Consider the following 20341-nt stretch of genomic DNA (forward strand, 5'->3'; position numbering starts at 1 on the left):
TGTCTTAAGCAGAACATGTGTGATTACTCACAGTTAATCACAGAATATTGTTGTGATTAAATATTTTAATTAATTGACACCACCAGTTAAAACAGGTCTACATCTTACTGAAGTGTAACCTAATAGCCTGGTCAGTGTAATGTTTATTAATTAAATTTTTGACCGTTAGAGGCTAAAATCAAAAATAAAAATTTGGAATTAAAAACTGTTTATTTATATTTTTTGATGTAGTGCAGTGAACAAGAAATATGTTTTCATTCATTTTTCCAATTTTAGTTTTTTCATCTCTGACCCTCACAATCAAAATTTCAGGAAAAATTAAAAAATAAATATTTTCCTTATTTTGATTTTTCCATTTTTGCATTTTGAATGTTGGATTATACTTCAGATTTCTGTTACATGATACAAAAATGGACAAATCTGAAAATCAACAGAATATTCAACTTTTAATTTTTTTTTATGTTTGTGAAATGAAAAACTAAATAATAAGTACATTTGGATGAAAACCCATTTATTCTTTACTATACTGAATGAAAAAAAAAATAATGATTAAGTTTTATAACAAATTTTGGAATTTTTAAACTCTTTTGGAATTTAGCTTGATACAGTCAGAAAATGAAACTGCTAAACATTACACAGACCCTGAGCCTGAGCCCTACCTCTCTCACAGTCCCGGCCTGTGTGTCCCACCCTGCAGGCACAGCTGTAATTCCCCCTCCTGTCACTGCGGCAGAAACCCCGGGTCCCGCACGGCTGTAATACACAGGGGTTCTCCACTAGAGGGCGATAAGAGACCTGTGTTACAGGGTTAGGCAGTCTCCTGCATCCTGCATGCTGCTGACTGTATTAGATTATTAAATTATAAATCATACACATTAACAGAGCTATGTATCAAGTTCACAGTGTTGTACGTACAGGTCTGGCAGCGATCCCCGGAGTACCCGTCCTTACACACACACAGGTGGCTCCTCCGGTACCCCCGACACGCACCTCCATTCAGACAGGGGTTCGACTCGCACCCGTCCTGCTCTTTAGAAACAGATATCATTTAAACATTAGTGATATAATAATACAAATTGTTTTACAGCACAAGATCTTGTATTGTTGTATTGAGAATATCATATTTAGATTGTGGGTACAGTAAACAGTTATGCACATATTTTGTTTTAATACTAAACACTTTAATAAACTAAAACTGTAAAAACTAATACCGTGAAATATAAAAGATACACTTTATAACATTTCCTCAGCCATAAGAGATGGTTCAATATGTTCAATATGATGTATTCCTTCCTGTTTACTAAAATATGTAATATTTAATTAAGTTTAATTTCACATATATATATATATATATATATATATATATATATATATATATATATATATATATATATATATATATATATATATTTTTTTTTTTTTTTTTGTATATAGTGGCATAAACAAGTGTTGGCCTCTTACAGATTTATTTTGTTTTTGAATTTTTGTCATGCTCACATATTTCATATTATCAAAGAAACTTTAATTTCAGACAAATATAATCAGAGTAAATATACAAAGCACTTTTTAAATGATGATTTCATTTATAAAGGGAAAAAACTATCTAAACCAAAGTAGCCCTTAGTAAAAAAGTGTCTGTCCCCCATAAATTAACTGTGATGAATCACACTTTTTGGAAAGCTAAGTTTCATTACTAACCACAACCAGGCCTGATTACTGCCAGTAATCAACAGGAATTCTGTTGATTACCAGACAATCCTAAAGGAAAATGTTCGGCCATCTGTTTGTGACCTCAAACTCAGACGTGCTTGGGTTCTGCAGCAGGACAATGACTCAAACCACACAGAGATCTTAATGGCTTTAAAAAAAATAAAAAAATGCTCCAATGTGGCTGAATTAAAACTATTCTCTCTGGAGTAGGTAAACCTAAAGCCTTTTGGCTCAATGCCTAATGCCAGGCGTGGGCTATATGGGGGGTATATTCCCCCTGTATTGAGTTGTGTTCCCTGAAATGATGGGGCAATAAGAAACAATGAAGGAATGAGCAAGTGTCCCAATACTTTTGTCCAAATAGTGCATTAGTTATTAATTTAGTCTCTGGAACAGATTCAGATGGTTACCTGTTTCACAGTCCTGTCCTGTGTAGCCCTGCTGGCAGTGGCAGAAGTAGGAGCCCGGCTGGTCCTCACAAGTTCCTCCGTGTTTACACGGCTCCGAGAGACACTCATCAAGATCTGACAAAACACACAAGCGTGAACATCACAACCACATAGCGGAAAGCACGAGTACAATTCACACACATACACCAGGCTTCTCCAAAATACAGTATGAGATATTAACATCACCTAGAAAGAGGAGGTGTCCAGTGAAGGATGGGGGTCATACTACTGCTTGAGGAGTTTGAAGGTGCCTTGGGCTCTTTAGACTATTATATTTGGATATAACTTTTTGCATCTTATTAAAATAAACTTTAGTTCTTAAGAAAAGCCTTTTATTAATAATGTAATTGAACTGAAACGTGTATCTATATATGCAGGGCCGGATTAAAAGAATGGGCTGAAAGGGCTGCAGCCCCAGGCCTCGCCACTAGGGGAGCCTCCAGTTGCTAAATGTCAAATGACAAAAATTAATTAAAAACACGAAAATTACAAGCAATAAAAAAAGGAAAGAGCGACAGAATTATTACAGAAAACACCCAAAATAACCAACGTGGAGTAGTCAGCCTGCTGTAGCAGCTACCACCAGCAAAGATGCGCTGCTCTCTCTCTCTCTCTCTCTCTCTCTCTTCTGCAGCAAGGAGCTGAATTCAGCGCGAGGCTACAATAATAATAATATAAATAATATAATACAATAATACAATAATATAAAACTCAGTTTAGTTAAATAAATAAAGATGAGTAAGGACCTGTAAAGTTAATCGAATATTGTCAAATATAAAGGAAAGGCTGAGGTTTTGTTGAGCTGTTTCAATGACTTGAAACTGAAACTAACTGAAACTGAAACTTTTATTATATCAGAAAGCAGAAAGTTTTTATTTTATATTAATTATTGTTTTATTCATCTGAAATAATTGTATTATTTTATTGATTAAATTATGTTTCCCTGTAAACATCGTCAACTGCCAATTAAAGAGACATCGCCCAACCCTAAATTGAATTGAAATCATAATACCAGTTCACTTTAAACATAGTCTGTCATAGATTGGTACTGTGTACGCTGTCGCTGATGTGTCAGTGTGTTTGTGTGAGGTCATGCATCAGAACGTGATATGAAGGGCCTCATCCTGGTAATTAGCCCCGAGCTTTAGAAAGTGTTAATCTGGCACTGTATATATGTATATATTTATTGAAACATAGGTGCTCTAAACTCCCTAAGACTAATCCCCCAATAAGACTTGCTAAAGTTATTACTTCATTACTTTACGTAGTGGCACCAAAATCAAATTAATAGGGTAAACCTGCCAACTTCTCATTCGTAGCTTGTTTAGACGTACTGTAATTGTGCATCGCTTCCCCTCTCACACTGCACAGCAAACCACGCACAATGAAGCTGAAATTCAGCTCGATCATAAAATTCAGTCACATCCATCCTGATTGTGCTTACAATCGGGCTAAAATCGCACAGTGTCTGTCTGGCCTTAATAGGCTGTAGTTACCTGTCTGACAGCGCAGGCCGGTAAACCCAGACTCACACTCGCACAGAAAGGATGCCACCCTGTCCCGACACGTGCCTCCATTCATACACGGCTGAGACAAACACTCGTTTATTTCTGAAAGGAGAAAAAGAAGAAAGTCAAATGTATTTTTTTTAAATTACCCAACCAAGACATTTATGCAGTTTTTTGCATTTCAGTACTTTCACAATTTTTTTCTGATTTGAGATTCTAGAGGTCATACAACCAACAGCAAAAATATATCAAAATATAAAAAATATTGAGTGTAGATATCTTTTACAGAAACACATCCAAGGACAGTTAGGTCCATTATAACCATTATATTTATAATTGTCATTATAAACAGACAAATGGATTTAATACCTCTAAAGACCTTAAGACTAAAGGATCTTCAAACACTTGCACAAAACTTACACATTTTAAAAATTTCTTTATATAAATTTATTATATAAATAAAACAATTATTATTATTTGTTTTTTTTTTAAAGAACTAAACTGGTTCAGATACGTTATTTACACTCAGATATGTTTCCTCTTAGCATTGTGTGTGCTTTGAGAATTGTGGGCAGCCTAAGCCAATTACGGATACACCTGCTGCATCACCCCAAATATTTTTTGCATTTTAATACTTTTTGGCATTTTTTTCTGATTTGCAATTATAGAGGTCATACAGCCAGCAGCAGAACTGAAAAAATATAAAACAATATTGTGTGTAGATATCTTTTAGAGAAACACATCTGAGGACAGTGAGGTCCATTATAAACACTCATCTCGAGGTGAAGAGAAAATTGATACTGAAGAAATGTTTTGTGAAAACAGAGATTACAGTAAATCAGGCATCGGGTGGCGAGCTCTGCCCTATTCTCATGGCAACACGAAAACTGTGTACCGACAAATCAAGCGGGCCGCTTGGCCGCTGTGCTGCTCTCACTGGCGCTCAGTGTGCACCACTAAATACGCTGCTTTTTATTCGTACTGTGGTAGGGATGATGTACTGTCCACATTCATTTGTGATGTTATGTTGCCAGAGCGGCTCCATGCTTTATGACCTGTGGAGAGACCGCAGACTGGCGGTGTGTGTTGGAGAGGACTGAACTGTGCAGCGTGCCCCCATAGGCCCCAATATGGACTCGCCGCTGGTGCACCTACATAGCATCCGAGCTTTCACTCTGACGGATGTCGGCTCAGTGTTTAAACTTGTTTGGGCTCGTCGGTATTTGCTTACAGATGTTTTTTTTCCACAATTCCTGAGTAAAACTGCCTCCCATGCTTCTTCCTAACCCCCCACAGTCTGCTGCCACGTGCGGAATAATGGAGCCGTTTGGAAACGCTGGCACTAACTGGGCAAACCCCGGCTCAATGAAAGATTTAGGTAGGTGTGATTCCACTAACCTTCGCAGACGGGGGGCTGACTCCAGGAGCCCTGGCTGCTGCAGATGCTCTGGGTGGCCCTGGGTACCGGTGTGTATCCTGGGTGGCAGGCGTACAGTGCTATAGAACCCGGGCTGGTGGAGGAAAACTGCACCTCAGCATGCTTCACCTTAGGAGGGGGTCCACAGTCTCGTCCTGTAAACAGATATTACAGCCGTTAGAGCTCAGGAGAAGCTGGTAGTCTTAGACTAAACTAAGGAAACCAATTATTAGACTACTAGGAAACTATTATTAGAATTTCTATAATATAATATAATTCTATAATTTTCCCAAAAATCATCAGTGTGCCTTATAATCTGATGCGCCTTATGTATGACTTTTACCAGTCAGGTATTAAGGAGCAGTAAAGCCAATCCGCTGAAGTACAGCATTATATAGGAGAGTCAGTTTAGTTCTCCAGCAGTATTAGCATTAGCTGATCACCGCACTAAGCGCTAGCTTTTTGGCTGTTCAGAGGTGAGTATTATCAGCCTGTAGCCTGCTGCTAACCACGGCTAGCACTGGACCAGCATTAGCATTACCATTAGCAGTTAGTCACTAATGCTAATGCTCCAGCTTTAGTGGAAATCTGGAAATCTAAGCTTACTGTAAATAAGCGAAGCACAATAAACAGCTTGTAGAAGATATAGCTATGTAAATTAACATTTAGCACTCATTTGACTTGTCTGAAATATTTTTTTTAAGCATTACAGTATTGTTTACTTAACATAGATTAGCTAGATTAGCACCCAGTATCAATCTAGAAGAAAAAATTTAAGAAAAAAACATTGCAACCCCCTGTTTCTTACTAGAGTCGCATTAAATGCACCTTATTATCCGGTGCACATCATATTAATTAATACATATAAATAATATTTATTCAAAAAACAGAGCTTTTGTGTATGTCAATATGTTTAAACATTTGCTAACCAGTATTAATTATTGTTTGGTTTGTTTATTTATCTGTCCATCAATTAACAGCATCTGCTTCTGAAGGATTTGACCATACCGCAAAACTCATGCAGCATGCAGTTATGTATCAGATATGGTCTAATTAGACACTGGGTCTTTCCACAAGTGTGTAAATGTGCTTTCCCCACTGCTCTTTAAAAAGGCTCTCTGAGGCTACATTTGAGTAGTGTACCTCTTGGTGAGAGACTGCTATACATGCCTTCATAACACACTACTATGAAGTGACAAACTGCGACAAACTATTATTGATGATCTGGGTAGCATTGCATACAACAGTCAGTCACTCCTAGTAGTAATACAAAAGACAATTAACAGCTTAGTATTATGTACATCCTGCAGATACATGTGATGCTATCTCTCATGGCAGGGCTTTAACTGACAGCATCTTTCAGCAGGATAATGCTCACCCACACACAGCAAGTGCTTCCCAGGAATGTCTTCACCAGACTGCAACACTTCTTTGACCTGATTGGTTGCAAGATTTTTGTCTTTTTTCTGGTATAGGAACAATCTGTTCACCAGTAAGTTTTAAGAGATTTGTATATATGTGGCATTGAATTTATATGTTTTATTCATAATATTATATATGAAATTATTATATGAATTATAAATGAAATAATTAATAATTCATTTATTCTTTAATTATTTAAAAGTTGTGAACTCTCTCCTCTCAGTGGAGTAGTACACTTTACTCATAGGAAATAACAGAACCTTTAATTCATCATCAACAGAATCATCATTAGTTATAAAAGCTTTTTTTAAACAGCGCTGGAGTGCGGCAATAAATTTACAGCTTTTCCCTAAAACGTAAAAAATCAGCAGGGCTCGTCTTACATTACCCAAATACGTCTTACAAAATCCATAAATAGAAAGAAGCTGTAAAAACATCCAGGTTGTGAAATCTTTTATTTTTAGATGATACGGGGCCGATATTTCATTCTGCTAGAAGAGAACCGGCAGCACATGAATAAAACACCACCACGAAGAATAAAACCCACAGAACCGGAGAGACTGCAGAACCGTGGCACTGTCAGGAGTTACGGCCACCATTCAGGACGGGTATCAGGTTAACGGAAGACTCTCTGAGGAGGAGAGACACTGCCAAGCACTGCAGGAGGAGCTGGCATCTGTTATTTACTCCTGGCATCACCTGAATGAAGATGAATGTCTGACGCTCTCCTGCCTAACTGCACTACTGGCTGCACTTAAGGACCTGACTCTAGCTGTTTAATGTGAAAGGTATCATTTTACAGCGATCAGCCATAAAATTAATACCACCGGCCTAAAATCAGCTGCATTCCAAAGCCTAGGCTGCAGTCGAGGTAAAGCTCAGACTCCTTCTTAGTTGTCTATTGGTGACACATATGGAACAGTCTGAGACCATGTGATTACATCATCAGATAAAGCACCAGGGCAAGTAAATTAATAGCACATTTACAATAACAAAATGGCAAAAAGCACACTTTACATTAAGCTTGTGATTTCTGTATTTTTAAACAAATATTAACAGTTTTGCACAATTAACAAAAATACTGTTCACACTGAAAATAGAATCAGACAAAAATTGGGGTTATCTAAACAGTTTTCATTAAATTTATACTTCTCCATACCTACAGTAGCATCTTCACTGTCCATAATGCACAAGAAAAATTAAGGCCTTTTTAAAAGACAAATGGATTTTAGGACAAATGGATCTCTGGACATCGTGGACAAAACTGAACTGGTTCAGATGCGTTAGTTTCACTCAAATTTTTATCCTCTTATCATTGTATTTGCCTTGAGAATTGTGGGTAACCTAGGCCAAATACGGATATCCCAGCCTCATCACCCCAAATATTTATGAGGTCTGCTATCAGCTATCTCGCTATCACAATATTAATGTGGGATGTTTTTGTGGTGTTTACAATAAACAACAAGAGACAATAGAGACAGATTACCGTCCGAAGCTGAATTTGCTCCTCTGCTGATCTCACAATGTCGTCCCATGTAGGATCCAGAGCACTCGCACTTGTACTTCCCAATGTAGTGAAAACACGTCCCTCCATTCATGCACGGACCCGCCGCACAGGGGTCTGGCTTTCCTACACACACACACACACACACACAAATACCTGTTGACTAAAAACGCATTCATAAAAGAAGCCCTTGCCATCCACAATTGACAGCCTCACCACCACAAGATAACACCTCACAACTTATACAGGTGTGAGCATTCCCAAGCCGTCTCCTGAGGCAACACATAATAATCAATTTATATACCTCTGATGTAAAGTAAACTCCAGTGTGGTACAGTGATAAGATGCGGCACCTTTGCCGTGAAATTTCGTCACTACTAAATATTCCACAGCCAACTGTCAGTGATATTATAACACAGTGGAAGAGACTGGGAACGACAGCGACTCAAGCCATAAGATTTGCTTAAGAACAAATTAATTATTACTAATAATAATATTTTTATTATTATTATTAATAATAATAATAACAATATTATTATTATTATTATTAATAATAATAATAATAATATTATTATTATTATTATTATTATTATTATTATTATTATTGTGTGTGTGTGTATGTACATATATATAAAACATAAAATTAATTCATTTATACACTTTGTTAAAGAGCATAATACAAAGTATTTATCTGTCTTTAAGTACAATTATTGCAGCGCCCGCAGCTGAAGCTTGCATTATAGGATGTAAACAGTGATTTTTAATAAGTTTCTTGTGCAGTTTTAAAGTTGCCTTGTTTTAAATGTCAGAGCTCTCCAGATTCTATCAATGATGTGTGGAGCTACTATGAGCCAGGATAATGGAGTAAAAAGTGATTTAACTGGGCAAAATATGCCCTGAAGTGGCCGTTGTACAGAGTGCTGAGCAAAAAGCACAAAATTAATGGATCTCGGAAAGCTGCGGAAGAATTAAAGAGGGCTGTTCAACGTAGGTTAGTACTTTTTATCATGTTTTCAAGTCCATTTTACACTGGAATTCTCCTTTAATATCAAAACAGCTTTTGTATTAGAATGTGTATCGGAAATACAATACTGTGGATGGGCCCATCACTACATTTAATACCCGTAATTTGGGGAAGCAATGACTGAGCAGGTGTCCCAATACTTTTGTCCACATACGACATTTGAAGAGCAACCTTGGGTTGTAGCTCAGCATCTCTCAAAATCTTACTCCACAACTGGTCTGAATTCTGAGAGCAGTGTTCCTGCAGGGTTTTGTGTTCTCCTCGATCCTATGGAAGAGTTATGGGATGCTGGAGCTGTGGGGAGAGAAGTGTTTTAATATGCATGTTTATTTGCGCGAGAGTGAGCGTGTGTGAGTGTTCTCAGCAAATATTTGCGAGCGCAGTTTGTGTAAATGTGGAGTTCAACATGTGTGAGAAGTCGTTAATCATTACAGTAGCTGTGAGAAGGAACTGCACAGCGTTTTTCGGGATCGAGTGCCAGGTTCATTTCTTCCTCTCTACCGAAGAATCCGAGTCTGGAACGATCTCCAGCGCATTGGATCACTCCACAAGGCCGAGCGGTTGCTCAACTCTAATCCGGGACGAAGTCAGGATAATGAGATTCCAGAGATGAAAAGCCTCTTGGCTTTGAGGAGCTGATTTTCTGAGCAGAGGTTTTATGGCAGTGTGTGTGCGGAAGTGCCGTTCTCCAAACATGAAGAAAAGCAGATTACACACTTCTTCCATTGGACCGGAGCTGGATTAGAGCTTCTCTGAGGATGATCGATGGGATGGACAGGAGATGGAACATAATTGTAATAGAAAAAAAAACTCAAATTCTTTACAAAAGTAAAAATTCTATTTAAAGAAAAATCCCTATATGGCTGAAAGTATTGAGACACATGCTTTTTAAAATCAAGGGGGGAAACAATACTGTCATTTCACTTGTACATGATTGTATCATTTTGTATGGCATCAAATATCTTTCAGATATCCTTATTGAAACATAGGCCCTCTCTAAACACCCTAAGACTCGCCCCGCAGTTACTTACTAAAGCTATTACTTAATTACTCCACATGGTGGCGCTATAATCATATGAACAGGGTAAACTTGTGCTGCAGAATATAGGTTGTTTACTTCTGTGAAACTGACACCAATAAATCCATAAATCCTGGTATTTAGTTATTTAGAAGTATTTTATTCTCTTCAGTAACACAGATGGTGTGACATATCGTAGAGAATTGTCTTGTGATCTATTACAAGAGTATCACACAATTACAGTATTGTGATATCACTGTTATCATAAGCAGCGTATTGTGATAATATTGTATTGTGAGATGTCCTGTGATTCTTAAAGGAGATGAATGGTTAATTTATTAGACATGAAGTCCACAAACAATTGGTCATACAGTGTATAGAGTAATCTGAACGTATTAGTAGCCACAATATGGTCATTTTTAAAATGTGGTGTAAAGTAGTAATGTTAATTGGCAGCATCTCTTTCTGAAATTACACTGACATGCTATAAGTCATGGGGCAGGAACTAATATCGTGTCCCATGACTTTTGCCACATCCCATGGAAGCTAAAGAATGCTACACTGGGCTTGTCACTACTAGTGTTCACAAAGACAATTCTAGTCATACGTTGCCGGTCACCACCATCACCTCCCGCAGCACTGCACTGTCCACTGTGAGTGGTAATATTAGTGTTCTATGGTGTTTTCCTGGTACACACGTGACACTGTGGATGGAGGATAACAGCTCACCTCACAGCATATACAGTGGAGGGTGTTTCCGAGTAATCCACAGAGGTGACTCTTTATGATCAGTGTCACATGATACACTTTTGGCATGTTAGTGTATATGACTGTAATATCTACCTAAATATTAACATCGAATAGGACAGTGCCTGATTCAATGTTCAGTTCACAAGCTACTCAGATCAAGTTAAAGGGCTTAAAAATGTGTTGGAACATCTCTAATTGAATGTAATTCTATCTAGTGAACCACAGTGAAATAATATCTTCATTACGTAAAGCAAACTAGCTCTATAAATAAGTGAAATAGCCTCATTATATTTTTACAACTGTTAATGTGAAATATTACACACTTAACTAGATTTTACATGATTACACTCAAGCCCCTCAACACTTACCCGTTTCACAGTGTTTCCCAGTAAATCTGTACGGACACGCGCAGTGGTAGCTGCCAGCTTCCTCCTTACAGGATCCTCCGTTCCGGCAGGGGCTAGAGGCACACATACTTAATCTGACTGAGGATAAAAAAGAAGACACAAATCAAGACTGCATGTATCACTAAACATGACAAAAGGGAGCTGAATGTCCAACATCCTGTTTAACGTTTAGAGCTGGAGGTATATTTCACCAGAGGTGGAAAGTAACTAATTACATTTACTCACATTACTGTAATTGAGTAGATTTTATGAGTAATTTGTCATTTTTAAAGTAGTTTTTAAATTAGGTAATTTTACTTTTACTCAAGTTCATTTTGACACAAGTAATTTACTTCGCTACTTTGGAAAATTCCACATTACTGTGTAAAAAATGAAATGCTGGGAAAAAAACAAATTGTTTGAATAAAAAAAAAAGAGTTTTGTTCTCCATGGCTCCATGTACTATTGTAATTAATTACTATTATTTACTAATATTACTAACTACTAACTACTATACTGTAAATCTCCAATTAAGTGTTTAATGTGCTAAAAATGCATACAATTCTATTTTAAGACATGTTGTATGGAATCAAGTTAGAAGGTTAAAACATGGAGTTACAGCACAAATTGTTAAAAAAATGTAAGTGAAAAGAGCAATAATATATACGAACAATGACTTGTATATTTGAAGTCATATTGCAGTGTTTCCTCGAACACTAGGAATTTTTCCAGCACCAGTGGCAGAAGGACCACACTCCTCAAAAGACTGCAACTTACACTGGGCGTTACACTGGAAGGGACGTTACATAAAGTTATTTTTTATTCTTACTAACACAAATTAAACCAAATAGAGAGTTCAGTATCACTTATCATACTTATTATCAGTTTACTTAGCTTCTTATCTCTTTACAAACTGTCTGTTTTCCAGCTGAAAGATACAAGCTGTACAGGACTAGAATAGACTGTCTGCTATTCTCTATTTAGCACTGCTGAGGTAAATGTTATGCCTTTTGGATGCATAGTGGTCTAGCGGTCTAAAGCGCTGCCTCTGCTTATGATCAGGAGATCACTGGTTTGAATCCTGGTCATGCAGCTTGCCATCAGCTGCCGGAGCCCTGAGAGAGCACAATTGGCCTTGCTCTCTGGGTGGGAAAAGGGCATTCTTTCCTCTCATCCCACCTAGAGTGATGTCGATCAGGATGAGGCATCTGTGAGCTGATGTATCGGAAGTCGCTGCAACTTCACATGTGTTGGAGGAGGCATGTGCTAGTCTTCACCCTCCTTGTGTTGTGGCATTACTAGTATTGTTACGCTTTTTAACATAATTCTATGGACCATAAGCAACACACACACACACACACTGGCCGTTATTACCTATTTCACAGTGTTTCCCCCGGTAGCCGTGCTTGCACTCGCAGACGTATCCTCCGTCGCGCTCATAGCAGTATCCTCCATTCTGACACGGCGAGGAATCGCAGGCCGATCGGGGCTGTACTGGAAAACACATACACCAACTTGACCACGTTCAGTCGCAGCGGGCGAGCCGGGCACTTTTATTTTATGAGCGTTTGTGGGAATGATTCATTCTTTTAAATGAATATGACAACATAGATCATCTGACCCTTAATGGCAAAACATTAAGTACAGCCTGAACACAACACTAGCTTCAGGTCTCGTCTCCAGACGTATAAATCATGTATAAAATTTCACTGCCTGCAGTGTTCTGGAGGCATGTGCCACCCGGACAGACTGGTATACGACGTGTTTACTGTGACGGGAATGGTGTGCGCCATGTGCAGAGCATGCAGGCCTCTCTTACCATAAGGGTAGGCATCCTTGTGGTCGAAGTCGATGCCAGTTTGGCACGTGCAGAGATACGTGCCTCCGTACTCCAGACACGGGCCCCCGTCCGGACATGGCCTGTTGTTACTGCATGGGGTCTGAGTTACTTCTGGAAATCAAAGACAGCAAAGAGTTAAAATTTAAGTAAATGTATCAGGTGGAAATAAGGAGGCATAATTTACGATTATATGATTAAAAAAAAATAATAATAATTATACATTTTTTTTAATCAAATTTTGCACTCCTATCACATGCTTCTTGCTACTTGGCTCTCTTCGAAGGCGGTCGCATTCTCTTCCTCTCCTCCCCTTATCTCTCCTGCTTGGCTTCTGTGTGAGTGTGTTACTATACCCCAGAGGAGACTTTCTCGCACTGATCTTCAAATAAGGCAAGGAAACATGGATTTGATCAGATGGTCTCTCAATGCAATTGACACTGTCTTTTCGACGAGAAATTTGGGTTCGGGGGAACCTGCTTGTCCTGACGGGACGTTTGCTGCTGGCTACGCAATGGATGCGTGGGAGAGATGGCGTGTAGTGTGTCTGGCTGCATTCTCCGTGGAGGACGTTGAGGATGTGTATCTTTTCGGCACAGTGATCACGGGTATTTTGCTGATTGGTTTAGGCATTGCCCTGGTGTATCGGAAAATTGATGGAGTGGGGACAGCTGTCACCGGCCCCCAAAAGCTGCCCGACATGATTGATGCGGTGGGCAGGGCTGTGGGGACTCAGGCTGTTGGTATTGTCCGCAAAGTGGAAGTGATCTGGGAGAAGCTCACAACTGTGAGCACTCAGACTGTGGCTACTGGCGGTAAAGTGGATATCATCTTGGAGAAGCTCATGGCTTTGCATAGGAGCATCGGAGAATTTGAGACCCATCATGGACATTAAATGGCAGCGCAAATCTTCAGCAGCCATTGGCGTAAACAACTGAAGTTTAATTTTTGTTTTGGCTCCCTGCTATCAGCACGGCCTTGGCTGGTAGTGATAAAATTCCTCCAGAAGAACACTGTGACAAAGTCTCTCCCTGTTTACCTAAAATTGCTGGATGTTGACTCTGACTGGGAACGGATCAAGGGTGTCTATGGCAACCTGACTGGTGCCAGGCAGAGGAACTTTCAGCCCCCCCTCCTCCCGTTCCCTGTCCCACGCCTTCGTTGCTTGGAACCCCCCAGGTGCGGCAAGACGGGTCCGTGAGCGCGCCGGATTAATGGCGGGTTGCCGGATGGCTGCTTGTCTGGACTGGACTCTATCTCTACCACCCCTTAACCCACATGTTGCCAGAACTGTCTATTGTCTGTGTATTGCATATGTGCTGAGGTTTTTTTATGGTCCCATACTGTGCTTCCTTAGGAGCACAGTATGGGGTATGCTGTTTTTTTCTCCTCTCCTTTCCCATTGTACCCCTCTTAATTTCCTATTCTCTGTCTTCCTGTCATGTAACCCCCCCCCACCCTTTTGTGGACAGGTTGATGGTTAATTTGACCAGTCTCTGTACTTGTACTGTGGCTGTGTGACAATAAAGCTTGATTGATTGATTGATTGATTGATTGATTGATTGCTTTGGTTTTAGTGCTTCATTAAACTGGGACAGAATGTTCTGGACTTAAATTTTGCTTTAAATTTTAAGTTTTAAATCTTGATAGAAATTAGGTTTTATGTCTGGTTGTAAGAGTGTGTGTAAAGTATCTGAGTCTGTTCTTGTGTGGATGAGGAGATTTTCAGAAACGCTGTGAATGAGGCCCAAAATGCCAAAAGACATCACCTATAGTCATTTTGATGTAAAATACACTTGGTTTATTGCTATATTTGCAACGCAGGCGCAGAAACCCCCACTCATTACACACAAAAGGACAGGCAGCAGTGCACATACCCAACATTTACATCAACAATAAACAGAATACAAAATAAAATGAAATATAAATAAAATGTTCCCAAAAAAGACCTTCACAGCATGAAAAAACAAGCAACTGTGAAACTGTGAAGATAGAAAATTAACCAGAAGCTTTGCACAAGTATTGTCTATAGCAGCACGGTGGCTTAGTGGTTAGCACGTTCGCCTCCCAGCACTGGGGTCTTGGGTTCAAGTCCCTATCTGGGTGGAGTTTCCATGTTCTCCCCGTGTAAGCGTAGGTTTCCTCCGGGGACTCCGGTTTCCTCCCACAGTCAAAAACATGGAGATCAGGTTAATTGGATACTCTAAATTGATCTGGTGCATTGAATACTGTAAATTGACCAGAAAACTGGATACTCTAAATTGATCCAGTGTGTGTGTAAGTGTGTGGTATGTATGTAAGTTTGTGTGTGTGTAAACGTGTGTAAATGTATGCATGACTGTGCCCAGATATGGATTGGCACTCTGTCCTGGGTAAAATGCTGTAGTGCCCGATGCAGTCCTCCAGGTGGACGGTCGTTTCCGGTTGAGAGTACGCTGTGCGCTATTGGCTGCCGCTTCTCACCGGTGTGTGGAGTGTTGATGTGTAATGTGCTTGTGTGTAAAAAACGTGTAAATTGTAAAGCGTCCTTGGGTTTCTAGAAACCTTGGGTTTCTAAGTTGAACTTCATTCATTCATAGCTGTTTGGAATGTCCTGAAGAAGAAAGTCGTCACTGGTGTACTAAATAACATTCACCGAAACAAAACTCATTAGCTTTCAATTACAGAAAAGTGTACCTACCAAACTGACAGTAGAGTCCAGTGAAGCCTGACGGACATTCACAGGTACCGTTTACATCAACACAAACACCCCCATTCTGGCACAGGCACTCTTCTGCAGAGAGAGAGAGAGAGAGAGACAGTCATGAGTAGTGTAGGCTCTTACTGTTGGCCTGAAGGGGGTCACTGTAGTTGGACTGAGCTGGAGAAGTAAACACTATAACTATCCTAAAACATGTTGCGCTCTTTCCGCATTAGTCAAAGTGGCACCCAGTGTAAATACAAAGGAAGCACATATGTGGGAATGGAGTCCGCTGTGTGTGTGTGCTCTGTAAAGCAATGCAGAGAGTCATTATAAACTTTTATTTCTCCTGGGTTGCTCTTTTCTACGTGTTTACCACACAATTCATGGATTTCTGGGCCACTGGACCACCTTGGGAACACCTCACAACCTTAAAAATTTTAGCAGATTACAATCCGACTAGGTACCTCACTCTTCTATACTTAGGGTTATGTTCAGAAATTAAATATGTACTTGGTAAATAACAAAGGGTTAAGTTTGTTAGAAAATATCTTGATATTTAAAGAAGTATTGTATTTATTTTGGAATGTTGTATCAATTTTCAAAAACAGTATGGATTTTTATTATTATACTGTTAGATCTGCTTATTATACTGTTACTGCTCTAATTATTTAAAAAGTAAACTTTTTTAAATGTAATATATCGCCTTGTTTACAGTATCACAATAAACTGTGATATGCTAAATTTTAATCCCTGTTCTTACCGATACACAACCCTACTAGTGATCAAATACACGGCTTTGAATGAGCTTAGTAACTGTCTCGCGGAGCTTTTTAACTGTACAGAAAAGCTTAGCTACTGTCGCACGGAGCTTTTTAACTGTACAGCAAAGCTTAGCTACTGTCGCACGGAGCTTTTTAACTGTACCATGAGACAGCTCCGCGCGACAGCTCCGCAACACAGTTAAAAAGCTCCGCGAGGCAGTTACTGAGCTCCACAAGACAGTTACTGAGCTCCACAAGACAGTTACTGAGCTCCACAAGACATTTAAAAAGCTCCGCAAGACAGATAAAATACTCCGCGGTACAGTTAAAAAGCTCTGCGCAACAGTAGCTGAGCTCCACGAGACAGTAGCTGTGCTCCGCAATAAAGTTAAAAAGCTCTGTGAGACAGTTAAAAAGCTCCGCAAGACAGTTAAAAAGCTCCACGAGACAGTTAAAAAGCTCCGCGAGACAGTTAAAAAGCTCCGCAAGACAGTTAAAAAGCTCTGTGAGACAGTTAAAAAGCTCCGCAAGACAGTTAAAAAGCTCTGCAAGACAGTTAAAAATCTCTGTGAGACAGTTAAAAAGCTCCGCAAGACAGTTAAAAAGCTCCGCAAGACAGTTAAAAAGCTCTGTGAGACAGTTAAAAAGCTCCGCGGGACAGTAGGTAAGTGTTGCGAGACAGCAACAACAGGACAGGGAAAGTTTTTGCTCTTACTGTCTCTCCCTATTAGGCTACAGAGAGGTGTGTAGTGTCGTGTTACGGTGTTTGTTGTTGCGCCACTAAAGTTTGGAGGATGAAAAAATCTAATCGTGACTCCAAGAATCGATTCTGAATTGAATTGTGGGATTCCCAAAGATTTACAGCCCTAGTGTGTGTGTGTGTGTATGTGTAAGGTGGAGAGAGAGGTTTGCTCGTTGTGTGTGTGTTTGCGTGAGGTGTGAAGCGTGGGGGCTGTGTGATGGGGAAATAGAGGGAGGCACGCTGTGTGTGTGTTCAGCCCGATCGCTAGTTTTAGCCTGTTAGCCTGTTAGCTTGTTAGCTTGCTTGTTGTTTTGGCATGGTTGCGGCCGACATTTTCAGCAATAAAGCGAAACTGTAAACAGCAAACATCTTTCTCGTTCATCCTTTCAGCTGGATGCTACAATATTTTTTTATTAAGGAAATAAAAAAGTAACAGTCACTTGGATAAATAACTTTAATCTGATGACTGGATTGGAAATAATGACTTGTTAGATTACTTGTTAGTGAAAACAGTGGTCAGATTAGAGAAACGTGTTACTGACATCACTACTACTCACTTCTCTCTTTCAAACTGTCCACTTTAACTGACCAAAAATCTGCACACTAGAGCCAACCAGCGCAGAGTCAGCCAGACTGAGAATCAGGGCTAAAAAATGTTTTTTGCATTTCTTTCTCTCTCTCTCTTTTTCTCTCTCTTTCTCTTTTCCACACACACTGCAAGACCGTTGCTATTTTCCTCCCTCCCTTCGTAATTGCAGAAGTGGATGAAAGGAAGCGGCTGTATCACTGCTAAATTGCTTCCTTTTGAAGTCCGGGGGGCTCGCGTGAGGGTATTATTTTTCTGATAATATGCACCTTGTTTTTTGATCAGAACGTTTGGCTCTGGAGGCAATAAATAGATTGTTAATTCGGTGGAGCCGTTTTCATGGGCCCTCCGTGAGGCCTTTGGCTTTGATGTCGGCGGACGATTAGGCGCTCCTGTGTTCTGCCCGCGGGCCGCTGCCTCCTCTACCTCGCAGGACCGCGCTCCTTTTTCCACTGAGCCTTCCAAGTTCGCCGGGCAGGAAGGTATTCGGGAGATTTAAGAGACTCTATATAAACGCTGATAGTTATTTCAGCTCGGGGGTGAGGAGTAGCGTGAATTTAGTAGCTGTAGAGGCTCATGTACACTACATGGACAAAAGTATTGGGAAACTTGTTTGGTTGTTGTTTCTTCTGAAGTAAAGTTAAAAAAAAAATGATCCTGCTTTTGTTAGAGTAACTGTCTCTATTGTCCTGTATAAAATGCTTTTTACTAGATTCTGGAGCAATGCTGTGAGTATTTGATTGTATTCAGCACCAAAACCATAGGTGAGGTCAGACCTTTATTCCTAAACTCATAATAAAGGTACGCACTTGGCACTTGGCAAATGACTTGCATTATGCATGGTCCCAATTTGCTCTAGAGAGTCCTATTCTATTAAAAGTTTGATCAGCTATGCATTAGCAATATCCAATTTATAGTGAGTATCAGAACACTAACCAAATGCTTCTCTATAGAGTCAATCACTCAGTTCAGTACAGTCAGTATCAGAACACTAACTAGATACTCCACTCAAGAGTCCATCATTCAGCCCAGTACAGTGAGTATCAGAACACTAACTAAATACTCCTCTCGAAAGTCCATAATTTAGTCCAGAACAGTGAGTATCAGAACACTAACTAGATCCCCCTCTCAAAAGCCCAGTATCCAGGTGACCATGGGCACTGTTATTTATTTGAGGGTACACTGTTTGGACCTTTGGGAATAAAAATGTACCTGCATAAAATCTACCTAGCTTTTTTTGCTAGAGTGCAGATATATAGTAAACAAAAAAAAAGCTGTCTACTATAAACCCTCTACCACACAGTCTGGAGGACTGTGAGGAAAACTTGGTAGCATGTTTAATAGGCCCAAATGTTAAATGCACACAGGTACGGTACTTTAAGTGGCAACTCCTGCTAACACAGTATTGCCAATAGAATAGGACTCTCTGGAGCAGATAACCTAACATGAACCTATTAACATCATGGTTAATGCCGGGCGTGGCCTATAAAGTGGTATAAAAGATTAAGGATTGAAGGGAGTGGAACTATGTTCTCAAAACATTGAACTGCATCCAATACTTTTAGATAGGATGAGTTGGGGATTTGGGAATGACGTGGGATGGTGATTATCCAACAGACATCCTGACCTCACTAATGCTTCCAATAAAATCTAGTTGGATGCATCAAAATTCTTAGAGCAATTCTCCAACATGTACAGTGTCCCAATACTTTTGTCCATATATTGTAAGTTAAATGCAAAGTGAGCATCCAAAGTGGTCTACTTAAATTAAGTGTTGCCAATGACCACCACCACCCCAAGGGTCAATTCCAGCCACAGAACCACAGGCTTGGATCTCCTTGAGCTGGCACGTGTACCCATATCTCCTCAGCTTTGTCTCCAGGAAGTGAATTCCAAACGTTGGTGCTATCTTGTAAACACAGAGGCTCTTTCAAGTCTAGACAGAAGCCCTTCCTCTTGTTGGTAAACTAGTAAAAGGTGCCATAAAACAATTATTTTGCAACATCAATCGGCTGTAGCTGCGAGGGCTGTGTAGTAAACCGGGCGAGGCCATGTCGGTTCGGATAATTACGCTCATCCATCATGGCTGCGTGGTCTTCCCAGGCAAGGCTCCAAATTCCTGTGGCATAGTGCCGTCTGCCACGCTCTCCTCCTCTCCGCTGCATACCTGCCCGCCTAAGGAGAGGCAGAATGGAAGAAGCTCCCTGACTGGCAGCCTTACCTTCGCAGTTTTCGCCGTAGTAGCCAGGATTGCAGGTGCACTCGAAACTTCCAGGGCCGACATTCTTGCAGCTCCGCCGGCTCTCGCAGTCCTGTCCCTCACAGGAAGCTGGATGAGATAGACACGCGAAATACTTTATGGAACACAAGGTGTAATTAATCATTGTGTTGCTTTATTTTGCAATAAATATGATATTTGCAATAAAAAATATAACATATGTTGCTCTAAGATCTCAAATTTTCTAAATTAATTCTGCATTACAGAAGTGTAGTGACACACCCCCATGACAGAACCTCTATGTTTCCACTAACTCTAATCCATGC

The 20341-nt window shown here is 39.9% G+C and overlaps 1 protein-coding gene across 1 annotated transcript in view; it reads right to left on the reverse strand.

Moving 5' to 3' along the window:
* Window positions 1-20341, reverse strand: part of sned1 (sushi, nidogen and EGF-like domains 1) — a 74591-nt gene that overhangs the window by 19428 nt on the left and 34822 nt on the right. The window contains exons 10-20 of the mRNA XM_022675471.2: window positions 20019-20126; window positions 15706-15798; window positions 13008-13139; window positions 12563-12682; window positions 11171-11287; window positions 7993-8136; window positions 5066-5239; window positions 3656-3769; window positions 2121-2234; window positions 916-1029; window positions 660-776 (exon numbers count right to left, since the gene is read on the reverse strand). Of these exons, the coding sequence (XP_022531192.2) occupies window positions 660-776; window positions 916-1029; window positions 2121-2234; window positions 3656-3769; window positions 5066-5239; window positions 7993-8136; window positions 11171-11287; window positions 12563-12682; window positions 13008-13139; window positions 15706-15798; window positions 20019-20126 (1347 nt within the window). The remainder of the gene's footprint in view (window positions 1-659; window positions 777-915; window positions 1030-2120; window positions 2235-3655; window positions 3770-5065; window positions 5240-7992; window positions 8137-11170; window positions 11288-12562; window positions 12683-13007; window positions 13140-15705; window positions 15799-20018; window positions 20127-20341) is intronic.

Source organism: Astyanax mexicanus, chromosome 5, assembly GCF_023375975.1.
Source record: "Astyanax mexicanus isolate ESR-SI-001 chromosome 5, AstMex3_surface, whole genome shotgun sequence".
Taxonomy (NCBI): Eukaryota; Metazoa; Chordata; class Actinopteri; order Characiformes; family Acestrorhamphidae; genus Astyanax; species Astyanax mexicanus.